This window comes from Amphiura filiformis, chromosome 1, assembly GCF_039555335.1.
Source record: "Amphiura filiformis chromosome 1, Afil_fr2py, whole genome shotgun sequence".
In the NCBI taxonomy this organism is placed as follows: domain Eukaryota; kingdom Metazoa; phylum Echinodermata; class Ophiuroidea; order Amphilepidida; family Amphiuridae; genus Amphiura; species Amphiura filiformis.
In genome coordinates, this window is record NC_092628.1 from 3,918,023 (window position 1) to 3,933,622 (window position 15,600).

Consider the following 15,600-nt stretch of genomic DNA (forward strand, 5'->3'; position numbering starts at 1 on the left):
GTGTGGTACCTAATGATGCGATCATAATGCAACAGAGGGCCTACAAGGTGTAGCACAACAAGGAATATGACAACAAAGGCTCAGGTATGAATGAGTAAGCAAATCAAAGCAAAACAAATCCAGGGTATACCTACCCATAGTTGTATGATGAAACATAGTTGAGGTAGTTTAAAAACAGTGAAGTAAACAAAAACATTACATATCAATACTGAAATCAATATGATGGTTTCAAACGTCAATATTAACAGAGAGTATGTGTAAATATAAAACAAGCAAATATAATATATAATTGGATATTGACCATCGGTCATGATCTAAATACACATAATATATGTTGTATACATTATAATACTTTAATTTAAATAATGTGTAGACCAACACAGTTAAATACTCAGGGACGTGATGGTAAAATATAAAGGGGGAAGGAGGAAATTGGTTCCATAAAACCGCCATCATCCTGTGATGGTGAAATATGCATTTATTATATCATCACAAACATGAACATGGGAATGGAAAACAAGGGAGGAAAACACTTTTGAAAATACAATTGCGTAGATAATAGATGGTGAATACCATATGATAATATAAAGAAATACATGACCAATAATAATCATAAGTGATCAAAACAAGAATTATGTATGGGAGAGATTTAGTAGGGATTTCATGAGCAAAACACTATGACAAAATATGATGAAATATGAGCAATACCAGAATATATAGGCTGTTAGCACGGACACGCCATATAATAGAGTGGGTATAATTGACCAGGTCAGAAGAGTCTGCACAAGGTAGTAGAGAACATGTGTGCAAATGGGGAGACATAGTTCTGACTTAGCCAAGTTACAAATCATACTTAATTCAAAAATATAGATAAATCATATACAATACAATTTAACAACTTGCATAACTACATAAATAAGCAAGAATCCAAATAATCATAAACCATATGATATAAAAGGGCATGAAGGGAAAATGTTCCATAAAGCCACCATCATCCTGTGATGGTGAAATATGCATTTATTAAATCCTCACAAACATAAACATGGTAAGGGGACCAATGAAAACAATTGTATGGTGAAACATTATATGGTGAAACAGTAAGATATTATAAGAATATATGACCAATTATAATCATAAACAAGATTACAACATAGTGTAGTGGAGGAATTGATTGGGGAATTCATAAGCAAACAAAAACAATTTGAAAAGGTATGATGAGTAGGAAAATACCAACAGATGTAGGCTCATGGACAAGCCATAAAACAAAGTGGGTTTGTTGACCAGGTCAGAAGAGTCTAACACAAGCAATGGAAAACATGTGTTCAAAAGGTAAGACATAATTCTGACATGATCAGGACACATAGCAAACACGAATTAAATATATAGATCAATATAAAATAATATATTGCAACAATATGTATATCTACAGGATAACTACAAGCAACAAAATAATCAGAACCCATGCTAAATTAAATATAATTAGCTGATGAGAGGACATGACCAGGTCAGCTAAGCAGCTAAGAGTAGTCCGTACGAGTGAAAAAACATGTGGGGAAGGGTCAAAAATGGCAAAGTAAGACGAGTAACCAAACATGGCAGCCTGATGTGACCTGATCAGGACGTTCAAACAATAGTCAAATCGATGGTAACGGATGAGTGGGTAAATGTATAATTAAAGCAGAGCTGTATGATGAATCAAGGAATCAATGTGCTTATATCGACCATAATCAACATGCCATGCAAAAATTGAATGAACTGATGAGCAAAAGTCTACAACAGAGAGTGTTCAAACAAGATGGCGGATGTAGATTTGGTCAATAAATGCAAACAAAAATAATAAAATGTACATAGTCAAATCATACACTAAATATATCAATATTAGCATTTTAAAATGCTTAAAGCATTAGCTTGGTTTAAATATTGTCAATGTCATTTATACTTTGCAGTGTCACACGCTTACCGGCTTTGGTAATACCGTTGATTCTGCCATCATATGACCAAACGGTTGAAAAGTCCTTAGATTCTTTGGCAGCGTTTAGTAATTCCATACGGCGCGAGGTTAGACTTTCTGTGATGGTGACACCTGTGCCTTTAAGCTTGCTCTTGGTGCCAAAAACGTTGGCTCTCTGCGCGTACGACACGAACTTCATTATAATGGGTCTAGGGCGTGCATCTCTGTGTTTCTTTACCTTGCCTATTCTGTGTGTGCGGTCAATGTCCGATTCAAGAAGAGAAGTGTGCAATTTCTGATTGAGGGTCTTCACCAGGATGCTTGTAGAGGTTTTGTTGTCAGCCTCCATAGTGTTTTCTTCAATGCCATGAAGTAACAGGCAGTTGCGGCGGCTGTACTGCTCCATATCGTCCAACCGCACCTCTAAATCTTCCCTCTCTTCTTCTAGTTCTTGGACTTTACGTTCAAGCTTTTTGATGGCAGAGTTGTTAGTCTCGGTGTCCATCTGAATTGACTGGTAAATATCCTGTTTGATATCCTCCAGCAGGCGGCTCTGGAGTTGTTGGAAAACTCCTTCAACCAAGGCGTCCATGACTGGTTTGTTCAGCAATAGTGCCTCTATTATGGATTTAGTGAGAGGTTCTAGCACATCTTTTTTTTTCATAACTTCTGCTATTGACAATTTCAGCTTGTCAGTGACATCACATGCCAAGGGTGACGAATTCGGCATGTTTGCCATGTCGTCAGAATCTGCTGACTCTGTCTGCGATTTTAGAGAGAGTTTCTTAGATTTAGGCGGCATACTCCTTGTTGTAGCGTTTCAGAGGGATGGAAGAACACTCTTAGATGTCGTAGATGATGTCGATTGGTTATTTTAGATGCTATATTGGTAATATGTGATGATTTTTGAAGAGCTCAATTTTTTTCCGCCCGTCACATATCGGTGTTTCTATATCGGTGATTTGATCTCTCTGACAGTCCCATGCGCAAATGCTTGCTGGACATGGACTGAATAAACATGATCGAATAACAAATTAAATACTTCTTTGTGACATTCCCTATTCTTGATTCATTTTAAAATATCTGATTAAAAAAAATATCGTCTTGAAGTAATCAAAAAAATAATAAGAAACCGCCGATTTCATCAAATCCAGCCCATATAAAGGTTTTCATATTTAGCGCATTGCGGTAATACATTCTTTCCACACAATCGCGATTGAAAGAAACAGATACTCGGCAGATACTTTATTATAAAATAAATACAATTTAGGCTTAGTAGACCGTTATTTGATGGAATTCTGAAATCTGAATAAAATTAAAATATTGTCACTTGTGTCACGATTCTTTAATGATATTACAATCAGTGTACGGTACTGAAAAAGTGAAACATTCATGTTTTATGGATTACCGAACACGATGCGTAAATTGCTGCTGGATGCTGAAGAAATGGCAGGGACGGATATGCACAAACACAGCGACTCGCTTCGGGGCTTCGTCCTCGTAGCACTTGCGCTGTCAGGAGATTTGATCAATCGTTCCCTTATATTTGGAACATTTACAGGAATAAATTTTGCTGATGAAGTAGCAATAAGTTGGAAATATCAGAATGTGAATATCAAATCGGTCATTTTGTCTGCAAGTACAGTACAGTCGCGGATACTGAACACTCGGCGTAGTGAGACTCAGTCAGTCCGCTGATGAGCTGAGCTCATCCCGTATGTATCTATATACGAGTTCGCCTATCATACATGACCGGCTATGACCGGTTGTAAAGCTAAGAAATAATTAAAAAGTCCTGTACATGTACCTTATTCTATGCCTTCATTTTCTCATTGTGATAAGTTCATCTCAACTTGGTGTGACGATCTGAACTGGTAGCACTAGCAGTTATTTTTTGCAATCTGTTTTCAGTCCGGTTCTTCGGCGAATCTTCGCTCTTCGTGCTTTACTGTAATATTCCCTATGCATATCGTGGATGGCTTGGCCTATCCCAAATCACCCCGGCCAGCACTTTTCCCATTTTTAAATCCACACACTTTATTCAGGAACTTCATTCTTGATTTGATCATGATATTTCCTTCATGTTATTCTTATTTTATTGAAGATATTTTTCATGTAAAGTAAGTTGACAATGACTGAATTCGTGCATTGGCCCGATGCATGCCACAGTAATACACGGACATTGTGTTTACAATCAAACCCGGAAGTAACTGTGTGTCCCCGTGCTGACGTCATCATCGAAAGCGCCCAATTTGAACGATTTCGTTTTGTAATTTAGGGGGGGTGCCAATATCCAATCTTTGCATGGAGATTATGTCTATCCTGGTGCGTTAGGCAAATAAAAAATATTCTTTTCTGCTTCCTGGCATCATAAGCTTTTCATTGATATATAATTTTATTTTCAATGAGGTTCACCTTTAACAAGATTTGACCAGATTTGAAATTTCTCCCCCTGCATAAGCGGCCATTTTGGATTTATGCAAATTAGGCACTGTTCCACAACTTGGATTTCTTGGGACTTATAATATGTGTTTGTGTTAGCTTTTGGGAGATGGATGCATGCAAAATGGATTCTATTATAATTAGTTGTGGGTGGTTTTTTAATTTGATTGGCCACATGCATGCCAGAATTAAGTTACCAGTTAGTTTAACACCTGTATAACATATAGGTGTTAAAATAATTGGTCTGGTCCATGGGCGCCAAAGGAGGCATTTTTGACAAATGAGTTACTGTAATTATTAAATTACATATACACCAATCCGAGAAGCGTTTACTGTATTTGGCCCTCTATTGACGGCAACACAGATGTACCAGAGCGGGAGATTTAATTCGTAATTCAATACTCATGATTGTGTATTGAATATCACTGTTGTGTACAATTCCCGGGTACAATTCTGTATAGCACACAATAAATAATGGATGGAACCCCCGACCTCGGGACACCGCAGTTTTACATCGGGGACACCGCAGTAATGGCGAAGTCGGATAGGTGTATACAATTCAGTATCGAAGTTACGTAATGTTACTATGTCAACGGGATCACGCGCTAGAGTAATGAACCACGATCGAAATGATCACCACATAAAGTATATGGCACTCGAAGGCATACCAAAGTAGCGTGATCCGGTAACCAAGAGAATTACGTAACCACTTCGATGCTGAATAGAGGCCGTCAGCCTTTCGCCATCTTGTGCCATTTTGTGGGTACAAATGATACGCGTGTTCATGCATCGGACCCTACGCGGAGGGCGCAGTTTGCCACGCAACTGTTATGACGCATCATCACGCATGGAGATCAAACGACCATCGCAGCGTGTACCCACGAGATGGCGGCATATTATGACGTCACGCTGACGGCCTCTATAGGCTATCATTTACTGAAAACACCAAAGGTCTAGCATACTTGGTTCTAAAGTTATGAAGTTTTTTGGTGTCTATTTTCTTATGTATTTTATTGTTTTTTACTCCAAGTTTTTACCTTTATCTCAGTATCAAATATCCTAAACAAAGACAGATATAGATCTTTTCCGTAATTGCCCACCTTTCGATGTCATCGAAAGCGAGAGCAAATTCCATGTTTACCCCATCTACGGCGAAAGGTAGGCAATTACGGAAAATGTCTATAATTAGCATGATTAGAGCCAGAACCTAATAGCTCTATAGTTTTAACTCGGATTTAAGACCTAAACGTAAAAAGCAGATTGCTCCATTGCATACCCCATTGATCATACACATCAGCGATTTCGAAAAAGAGAACTGGCATCGTACTTTCCATTGATTGGAACATTGGCTGCTGATTTTATTGTTATGTCATACGATTTGCTCCATCGATACTGCCCATCACTAACACATGGTTAATGGTGCAATCTCGGACGTCCACGAAATCTTAGGCTTCTAAAATATTAGGCGTATAAATTTCATTGATCAATTATTGAATACGCTTAAGATGATTGGCGGTGTGTGAATTCTGGCCCTGTGATTCGTCGATTTTTAAGAGTCTTAAAAGTCTTCCGCGAAATTTCTGGACGTTTAAGATTGCATCTTAAACATGCAAGGTTAGGCGTATATTCTTAGGCGTCTTGAACGTAGGTGTATATTCTTAGGCATCTGATGATACTGTCGGCCATCCATAAAAAAACACAATACGACGAATAAGCAAACGACATGAATGTAAGACATGTGCTTAAATCTTTATTACATGTATTATATTAATTTTAACGAGTGTTTATTTTATTATTACATTTACCGTACCATTATCATGATTACATAATTATTGGTATAATTCCATATTTGTGCGCAAGTGTGTATTGGAGTAAACATTAAGCTCCTAGTAATTGACTTGGTTAACCATCATAGGATTCGTAAATTCATGCAGAAATTTATGAATAAGACTTCCAACCAACATCTCAATGACCTTTGACCGGTTGAATCGAATAGTCTCAACTTGGATTGTTTTTGAGAAGGTCTTGTGCGCTAAAATCTAAGAACCGAATTACGCTCATTTTTAACGTTCACTTAGTGTCACATAGTAATTACATTAAGAAATTGCTATTTTGTAATTCCTATTCGCAATCGACAAATCTATTAATAATACGAGAGTAACGAATGTCACGATAATAATTATATCATATTGGTTCACCATCACCATGTGAATAATGATACCACATTAATGAAATATTAGCGATCACTTTTACGCCCTTTGATGAAATCTTTCCACAATCGACGTGATTGGTAGCTAAATCCAAAGGAGATGAATATATGAACACCTTGTAGGGATGATGCAATGATTGCAATCCACCATATGACGTCAGTATCAGCTGCACTGGCCACAAACATCAGGATCCAGCAAAGCCCCAGAACAGATGAAATCTGGTGGAAAAGAACGGATAGGTGTCCCCATCAAGATACAAATTTATGCCCTAACACAAACATCTACATTATTATATAAACAAAAATGAGTTTATACGCACGAGTTATTCGTAGTCACCTTGTTTGGTTTGTATTATAAATCCTACCTTGCAAAACATGAGCACTTCTCGCATTCCATCTTTATTGGCAGTTTTTTGTTGCAACTCATTAGACTTTCTCCTTCGCAAGACCAAAGCAACCATCGTTACTGTCAGTAGAATGATGTTACTGGTGATCGCCAGTGCAACAGGAATTCCAAAAGCATAAAGATTAGCCCTCGAATTAATTATCCAACATAAAACACGTCCGCCATAAATAACCACGTCAGATGATATTAAGACGTGGACAGCTAACGCCAAGGCCACGATCAGCAATGGTGTTAACAAACCGAATAGAAAATAGGTGAGCTTTTTCATCCGTGTATCAATATTCCGACTGAATGAATGGATAACAAACTTATCGATAAGAATCACCGCTAGTATGGTCGTCCAAGCAAAGACAGCTAGCCACAAGTAATGCGTCAGTGCCGCAAACACGATACAAAGTACACCAGACAGTTCAAGTTTATCAGAAAGAATAGTGAAAACCTGGGCCAAAAACAAATTAACGCAAAGACACAAAATACCAAGGCCATACATATGACGAAGGGATTTGAATGTGCAGTACGTTACGATTGTAAAAAGCTCCGCAATTAAAGACAGGCATGTCAATACAAAGGCGACACAATCAAGAACTCCAGAAATAAAGCGGTACACATTAGACCGGGCTCTACCAATTTTAGAAGGAATAGAATCAATGCAGATTTGCGCTGATCTATCTTTCAACAAAATAAAACGGTCAGTATCAACAATGCCATCGACACTATCGAAGAACAACCCGCTGTCGTTGACATGATACTCTGAGGACCCTATCGTTACCATTTTGCAACGCAAGAATGGAATATCTATCTTTGACCACAAAACAATACTACTTCCATTGTTGTAGGTTTTCCTTTTTGAATTGCATAATTGAAAATAAAAATAACCTGATCTATGGCGAGATACTGGCCGTCATAAAAATAAACATTTTCATGATTTGAGATATTGACTGGAATTATGTCAGATGGTGATAAAGAGAACCAACGTTGAGTGCAGTTAAAATCGTCGTTCATACCGCTGTTACTATGGTTACAATACACCGCAAAATCAATCTCGTCAATGTTACATACAGTATGTGTACCGGTGTGAAATATATCTTCAATACCTTGGACCAGAGTAGCGGCATTTCTGATGTTATCATAACGAAGTGCAATCCAAAGAGAATGGTCATCAACATTATTAGATACGCGATACTCAAATTGGCGTGGATCAGATTTGATGTATTTGCTAATCTCAGCTCGCAAACAAAGGCTAGATGTTGCTTGACCCTTAAACATGACGATGACCTGCTGTTGCTTACAATGCCATATGTCTATTAATTCGTAGCTGTGTTTAGTACCATTTTGTAAAATACATTTGTTGCTCCGCAACACAAATCCATACGCACACACGATAGGTTTGCATTGTAGGGAGACCAGATCGGGCGCTTCTCCAGGTGGACAAATCAGCCCTTCAGACAGTTCGGATGTCAAATCTTTAGTACCCGGTCTTAAGTCCCACATGCTAACAAGACCTGGTTGGTTGGGAACTGCTACTGGACCAAATTCACGGCACCTATTTTCATTATAATATTCATCTCTGCATATTTTACAATGTGGATTTTTGTATGTAACCGTCTTATAACCATGACAAGATACGCGTATCGGGTAGAAGTAAGACTGACATGCTTTTTTAATTGTGTCATTTAGGAATGATTTTGGACATTCTGGAAACTCAAGGCATTGACGAGACGTTATGTGTGGATTGTCCTTTTGGTGACAGCCATTTATTGTAGAATATTCATAACCCCACATAAAAATATCATATGGTTTATTCAAGTTACATATAGCGCAATATATATTCTGGTAGTTGACACCCTTAAGATCATAAACATGCATTGCATTGGCATCTTCCGACATACAACGTGATTTGATGTATGGTTCCTTCCAAGATCGAGGACAACGAGTCACAAGATAAACTGCTCTAACGCGGCTCTGTAGCTGTGAATGATAGGATGTTGAGTCATAGACATCGACACAGTCATACATGTCTCTGTCAGGGAGATTTCCTGAGTTCCGTTATGTACACCTTGACACGTAGAGTCGTAATCAAAACAACAGTCCCCAAAGAATGCACAATCAATGTCACATTGGCAAGTAGTGAAGTCATCGTGATCACATCGACCATCGCAGCTACTTCTGAATGTCTTATACATCTTTGTGCCATTTATTATCTCAGACGGGTTATCAACAATGGCGTCTATAACATGTAAAAGAGTACGGCAATGATGGAAAGCAATTTGACATTATGTCATATGACAATAAAATGATGATTTACATTATATAATTTACATTTGTTTATTTGTTCGTGATGGGAAATTGATACTCGTGCTGGAAAAAGAATATTCAATTTAAATAAAAGAACCAATCTTACTTATTTTCGATAACCACCATAATTCATTGATAGTACTTACCACAAGTACAAGTGAGTTCACTTTGTTCCAAATTTGAACAGCTTCCATTTACCGACCCGTCAATCAGCACATCCATACGAACTGTACTAAATCCTAAAGATTTCGATTGTAAACTCGCAATTAAAACCATCGTGGAGTTCAACCCAATCTGTCCTGATAATCTACTTGCTTGGGCTTCCTCGCAATCGAAATGTTGATAAAACCACGAACAGTCCATATTGTCATTGTTATAAACGTTGTTGTTATCAATGCAAACTCTTCGCCACATGTCATCATCGCTTATTTGAGCTTCTACATAGTAAGTGTTATCATAGCTGTAAGATGGGCGCAAAATCACATTTTCTAGCCCGTTCTCGTTACTCCATCTCGTATCTGAGGTGATTGAAAATGAATAGTACCGGAGTAATAAGCCAAATCGGCATTAGAAGTTTGCAATGCATTGTAGGACAGTTTTTGCAGTTTTGGGACACTTTGTCCTTTGACCTTTCAGAAAATTCAGAAATATTGGGTTTTGTACGTACAAAATATAATCTAAAATGTTTTACAATAATTAAAATAAATATAAAAATATTAGTATTTTATAAATTAATTATTTAGTATTTTTAATGATCAACATTATGACAATAATAAGAAAATTAATAATGATTACGTCAATTTTCCCGATATGTCAGTGGTCAAAGTGTCCCAAAACTGCTCTCAAAAACCGGAAGTTAGAATGGCGAGGGGGCTTATTTTCGAGGTACACATCATTACTTCACTTTAAGAAATCCAGATTGAATGTGTAGATACCAGCAGCAGTACTGCTGTGCAGAGCGTGGTGGATTTAATGGAGAAGGACACCTGTTGCATTGAAGACTGCTCTCATGGCTGAAAGAGGTTTAGATTTTGATAATTCCCGCTTGTCTCAAGACAAGAGCACAGAACCTATAAGGTTAGGTGCACCTGATGAGGACACTAACAAAATCGGCTCAGATTAAGTTATGGGATCCACTGCATATATTGTACAGGTAGACAAATGGGCCAGAAAATGAAGTACAGCTTCCATTCCAAAAGTTCACTCAGGTGCAAGGGAGGCATCACTAAATACTTTGCTATGGCGTCGTGCTTGTGTGCCTGAGAGGATTTCCCTGAAATGTCCCCTGAAACTCTTTTAAGATAAGATAAATATTACTAACTTCTTACCATTAGAGCAAATGATAGCAGCATCCATTTCGTCACACGCACATTCAGCCGTTATCTCCTGGACAGTACATTCATCCACAGATAAAGCACCGCGGCCGCGGCACCATATGGACATTATCTTGTTCGGTGCCCCATCTTCAGAGGGAAGTTTGGTGCCTGCAATCGCCCATCGGTATCCCATATGACGACATACTAATTCTGCTTCTACTCGGGTCCATGACACAGTACAAATTCTGCCCCAGGAGTCATAACCATCAAAAACCTCAACTACGTCTCCTCTTTTGTGCCCGTGCCAGAAACTCTGAATGCAAAATCTATAGACAATACATCGACAATGATTACATTAATATTACTGTTACATACATTTTGTTCTTAAATATTTAATACGGGTGGACTACAACATTAGTTTTCCTGAACACTTTAGTTTTGTTATATATCTTTCAACAAGATTTTTACCCTGTGTGGTGACCTATCGTGACCTCTAGCGAAAAACGTACCTCCACTACCCCTAGTAGTGATCTAGAGGGTCACTCCATTAACACCCCATGATATCAAAGATTGGTTGACATGGATGTTGAACTCCACCATTTTTCAAAACCCCTAGGGTTCCTAGACTATTACTGTTGTCTCGACGGGGTCTCGACCTTCTGATTCTCCACAATGACCAGATGAAATTAATTTGGAAATCTGTGAAGTGACTTTTTCAAACGCGTCTCTTGGATTCGGTTTTTAATCATACAAGAGAGGAATGGCTACAAAAAGTAACGTGTGCACATTTATTTATGTTTATTAAATGTGGAATTCGTTTAACTTTGAAACCCACACACCAGGGATTAACTAAATCGAAGAGGACTATCCAATGTAACGAGGGTTTTAGCTCTAAATCGTATTGTTTTGAGATATTTTGGTAACAACTTACCTTCCAGACAGCGTAAGCTTACTGCTGTTCTAGGATCACATTCATAATTTGAGTAAATAGTCCTGAAAGAAGACAATATGTGCGGGGTGACATTTCCAAATCCAAATCCCACAGACGCATCTGTGTAATATGACAACGCTTTACGGTAGCCTAATAGCCGACAGTAATAGTTCGCATCATCTTGGCCAAAGGTGTCAGACTCTTGTCGTGTTCTTTCAAATAGCGAATGTAATGAGCCACAGATTGGATGCCAGTTTACATCAAATCGGCGTAGCTTTATTTCAAGTCTACCTTCATTTGGAGATTGGCCGTTATGAAGTCGCAATTCAAAGCATACATCGTCTATATTAAAAGAAATAGGTGGCAATTATAAAACTAATTGTTTCTATATTATAGTTCTATGGTTTATATGTAATGTATTTCTTAACTTCAATATGATTTTCACATTAAACGTAATTAGAATTACAATAATTAGTAGTTTTTTTAGTCATAATTATATCTAAGGCTACAAACCGGAAGTATATTGATATTGTACTTTTTCATTACCCTTAATACGCATAAGTCATGCGTCCTAATATAATGTATTTTGTCATACATGTAGTATGAGCTCGGAACAATAACCTCTAATCGTGCTATTTAAACTGTCCTAATATCCGAAGATCTGGGGTCAAGTCCCCACACAGCTATGCTATTTCCGGAGTTTTTTCGTTGGCTTCTCTGCCTACGCATGCTATGTTTCCATTGTAATTGCAAGTAAAAATGTGTATATTAAAATATGTATATGACGGGTAAGCATCATTTCATAAAATAACCTCGTACGTTGGTGTCTTGAGCGTTGTGTGTCTTCAGTCTTCAGTATATAGATAACTACAAAATAACAGCTCGTTGAGCTAAACTGGAAGTGTGATGCTGTGACCTCACAGTCGGTGCGTGCGAAAAACATAAATTTGGTGCTGTTCATCACGGTGCAAGTAAAAAGTAGGCATAGAGTGGCCTCAGGGTGGCCGGTGGCGACATGGAAACGCACACACAGCTGACTCGGGGAGACTGTTCCAAATACGAATTTTCCTTGGAAAGAATGACTCGTTATAGACATCTATGGTTGCACTAGGTTGGCGATAACACAAAGGATGGTTATGCCGGATGGAGAATGAGATGCACTGATAATATGAAGGCCCGGGGGGGGGGGGCACTGGTCATTTACCAGGGGTATCATGCGTGGCCAAAGATTCAAGTAAAAAGGGTCTTTTTTCATGATCAGGCACTGTACTTAAGTATCGTGAATAGGGTATCTAAAACAAGGAAATTTGAGAAAAGGGGTATACCTTGTACAATAAATCAGTGTTTAGGGTCCTTTGAGACAAATGTAGTATGTAATAAAGGTTAAAAATTATGAACTTTTGAATTTGTGTTTTCCCAGTTATCATAAAGGGTTTTAGAGTCAAAATATGACTGATTTACTTGCTTCTAATGGGGGCAAAAATAATGTCAATACTTATTTAGGTATGAAATTGTACATGTCATACTTGTTTATGGGTGCATTTTCAGACCTCGTAAATACTTGTTTAAGGTGCTATTTGAAACTTCGTGGCCACGCATGATACCCCCTTCTCAATGACCAGTGCCCCCGGTATGAAGGCAGGTTGATGTTGACTAGTTGGTACCGGATTTTGAAGAACATAACAGATTGGTGGTAAAGACGTCAGACTTGGAGGCTATCCCAACCAAGCTTATGAATCATTTCTGTGACAGAGGAGGTCCTGCGGAAGTCTCAGAAACGCGCAACTTGACGCTGGATACTTTCGAGATGCTAAACATCCGAGTATTATTATTTCTACATAAATAAAAGACAAATGAGTAGCGGTCTAAGCCTGCAGACTCATCTCGCGACGAATTTACATAAACATTTATTAGAGCTGTCCTGAACTTTGTTTTCCAATACGGAGATGATGTTTGTTGGATAGCCTTTGACCTCTGCACAACCACCACGCTCATTTCCCAGTCCCAATTCGGGTTAAGCATATTATTGTTAACGTGTTGTCCGATGCATACTACACAAATAATAGGTGCGATTGATTTAATTCTTTATTATGCAAATATGGGATAAATATAATGGCACATTTTCGGTGTCTGAAACTAAACGGAGAAACTAACGAAGATGCCAAGTAAAGTGCCAGTGAAACTCATGATGCAGAGATGCATGACGCGGTGGATAGACCTATTTCAATATGAAATGGATATAGGTAGAACTGCTTAATTTGTGCTAGAAGTAGCTATTTCGTAAATTACCGGAAGTGACCCCTTAATGACCTTTGATCCTAAATCGGAGAGCAACCAGCAAAGGTCAATGCATGTTTGCAAGTTTTAGCTTGGTGTTATGAAAATCTTAGTGAAAATCACGCTTTTGGCAATAGACCGGAAGTGGATGACCTTTAACCGGAAGTTGATCATGTACATTTATTCCCCAGCCAAATGGTCCTAGTGGCCAGAAATGGTCAAAAGAAGAAGAAGAAGAAGAAGAAGAAGAAGAAGAAGAAGAATAGGAGGGAATAGAGAGGAGGGGGGAGGGATGGGGAGGAGAAGCGACTGGAGGAAAAAGAGGATAAGATAGTAGAGGAGAGGAGAGAAGAGGAGAGGATGATCAGATTAGATCAGTATTTCAGCATCACTGTCAATCAAAGACTCTGTCTATTTCAAACACATTTCTATCCTGCCTATAAGAAAAAAACATGATCATTTATATTACGATGAGCGAGAGGGCGCTTGCTCCAGTATGTCAAGCATTCAAGCATTATGCCTTTGAGTCGCAATCAATCTTGTTTCTAAAGCTGAATTTATACTCGATCGCTTTTGCAGAAAAGCAATTTTCACGCATGCTCAATGTTTACTTACATTTCCAGAGCGTCAAGCCGATCAATCGCTTTTGCAAGTTGAAGAAATCTCAACTTCCCAGCGATATCGCTTGACATGTGAATGCGTCAACCAATCATATACAACCAACTGGATCTATTATTTTGCTAATTAATTTACCTTTCTCGATTTTTAACTTTTGGTGATGAATTAATTCAAAGCAATAATTATTGACAGCAACTGATGTTTTAAAATGTATTTTGTGGCATTTAGAATATTTTAATTGTCGTCTGCAATCGCTATCGCCGTGATAAGTATGAATGCAAAAGCAACGGGCGATGCATCGCAAAATTCGGCGATTGCAAATCGCTTTTTCAAAAGCGATAAAAGCGATTAATCGCATCGCTCGGCGATCGAGTATAAATTCAGCTTTGTAGCTGTACCTTCCCACTCGCAAATGAATTTCCTTTGATTATTACAATCATCGAATGTCCAGGTTCCGTTTGACAATATCGTTACACATTTGAGAGTTTCATTCCTTCCCACGTCGCCTTCAATGTTTCTATAAAAAACAATTGTAAAAACAATTTCAAAAGAAATGTATGAAATCAGCAGTTATAATCGCTACAGTTCATGGGGACAATCGTAGCACATTATAAAGATCTAGATATGATCATTTTAAATTGAGCAAATGTTCCTACCTTTGATAGCTAATATTACTATTCTATAAAAATTGATTACGATAACGTTATTGTTATCCGAAGTTAAAGCCAAAATGGCCGATTTTCATCGTCGGAAAATCGGCCCTGGTCAATTTTGTTTCATTTTGTGTTTAGAAAATATATACCATAAGCTTTAAATGATATATCATTTGACTTCAAACGATATCCAGAAGATGAGTTATGGTTTGTTGAACTTTGCTTCTTCAGCAAAAGGGTACCTTATATGGATGCTATTATGTCTCTTTTTCCACATTGCTGGTAATAAATATCAAACAGTCATAATTGGCGGTCACTTCAAATCATTCCCAAGTCAACGAGATTCAGGAATGCCCTCTTATTATTTATGGTTGGTTGATACATACCTAGACAAAAAACAATGCTTTGTAACCCACCACTTGAACAGGATTTAGTCAAAGCAAACAAAGACTAGAGCTATTTAAGAATTCTATAGTATAGATAGAAGCTTATTATCCTTTTC

At 37.9% G+C, this 15,600-nt stretch overlaps 2 protein-coding genes across 3 annotated transcripts in view; both read right to left on the reverse strand.

Moving 5' to 3' along the window:
* Window positions 1-6,204: 6,204 nt before the first annotated feature.
* LOC140165360 (uncharacterized) lies at window positions 6,205-11,888 on the reverse strand. Of its 2 annotated transcripts, none has more exons than XM_072188692.1 (4): window positions 11,551-11,888; window positions 10,632-10,945; window positions 9,450-9,821; window positions 6,205-6,821 (listed from the first exon to the last, which is right to left on the reverse strand). In XM_072188692.1, exons 2-4 carry the CDS (start codon window positions 10,810-10,812, stop codon window positions 6,766-6,768), a joined length of 609 nt encoding a protein of 202 aa, XP_072044793.1. In that variant the 5' UTR covers window positions 10,813-10,945; window positions 11,551-11,888; the 3' UTR covers window positions 6,205-6,765. The 2 variants fall into 2 exon arrangements, with proteins under 2 accessions (XP_072044793.1, XP_072044787.1); XM_072188686.1 differs by having other exon boundaries at window positions 6,205-9,235.
* The window catches only part of LOC140154538 (scavenger receptor cysteine-rich type 1 protein M130-like), a 15,582-nt gene continuing 10,880 nt past the window's right edge, over window positions 10,899-15,600 (reverse strand). Inside the window, exons 7-8 of the mRNA XM_072177108.1 lie at window positions 11,551-11,892; window positions 10,899-10,945 (exon numbers count right to left, since the gene is read on the reverse strand). Of these exons, the coding sequence (XP_072033209.1) occupies window positions 10,899-10,945; window positions 11,551-11,892 (389 nt within the window). The remainder of the gene's footprint in view (window positions 10,946-11,550; window positions 11,893-15,600) is intronic.

What these genes read in the sequence shown, in the direction of transcription:
- LOC140165360 (XM_072188686.1), bottom strand. Translation starts at nt 10,812, where the DNA reads ATGGGATACCGATGGGCGATTGCAGGCACCAAACTTCCCTCTGAAGAT. An exon ending in TGCTATCATTTGCTCTAATG is followed by an intron (nt 9,822 to 10,631) that starts GTAAGAAGTTAG and finishes CAATCACCTCAG; the next exon opens with ATACGAGATGGAGTAACGAG. An exon ending in TGAACTCACTTGTACTTGTG is followed by an intron (nt 9,236 to 9,449) that starts GTAAGTACTATC and finishes TACATGTTATAG; the next exon opens with ACGCCATTGTTGATAACCCG.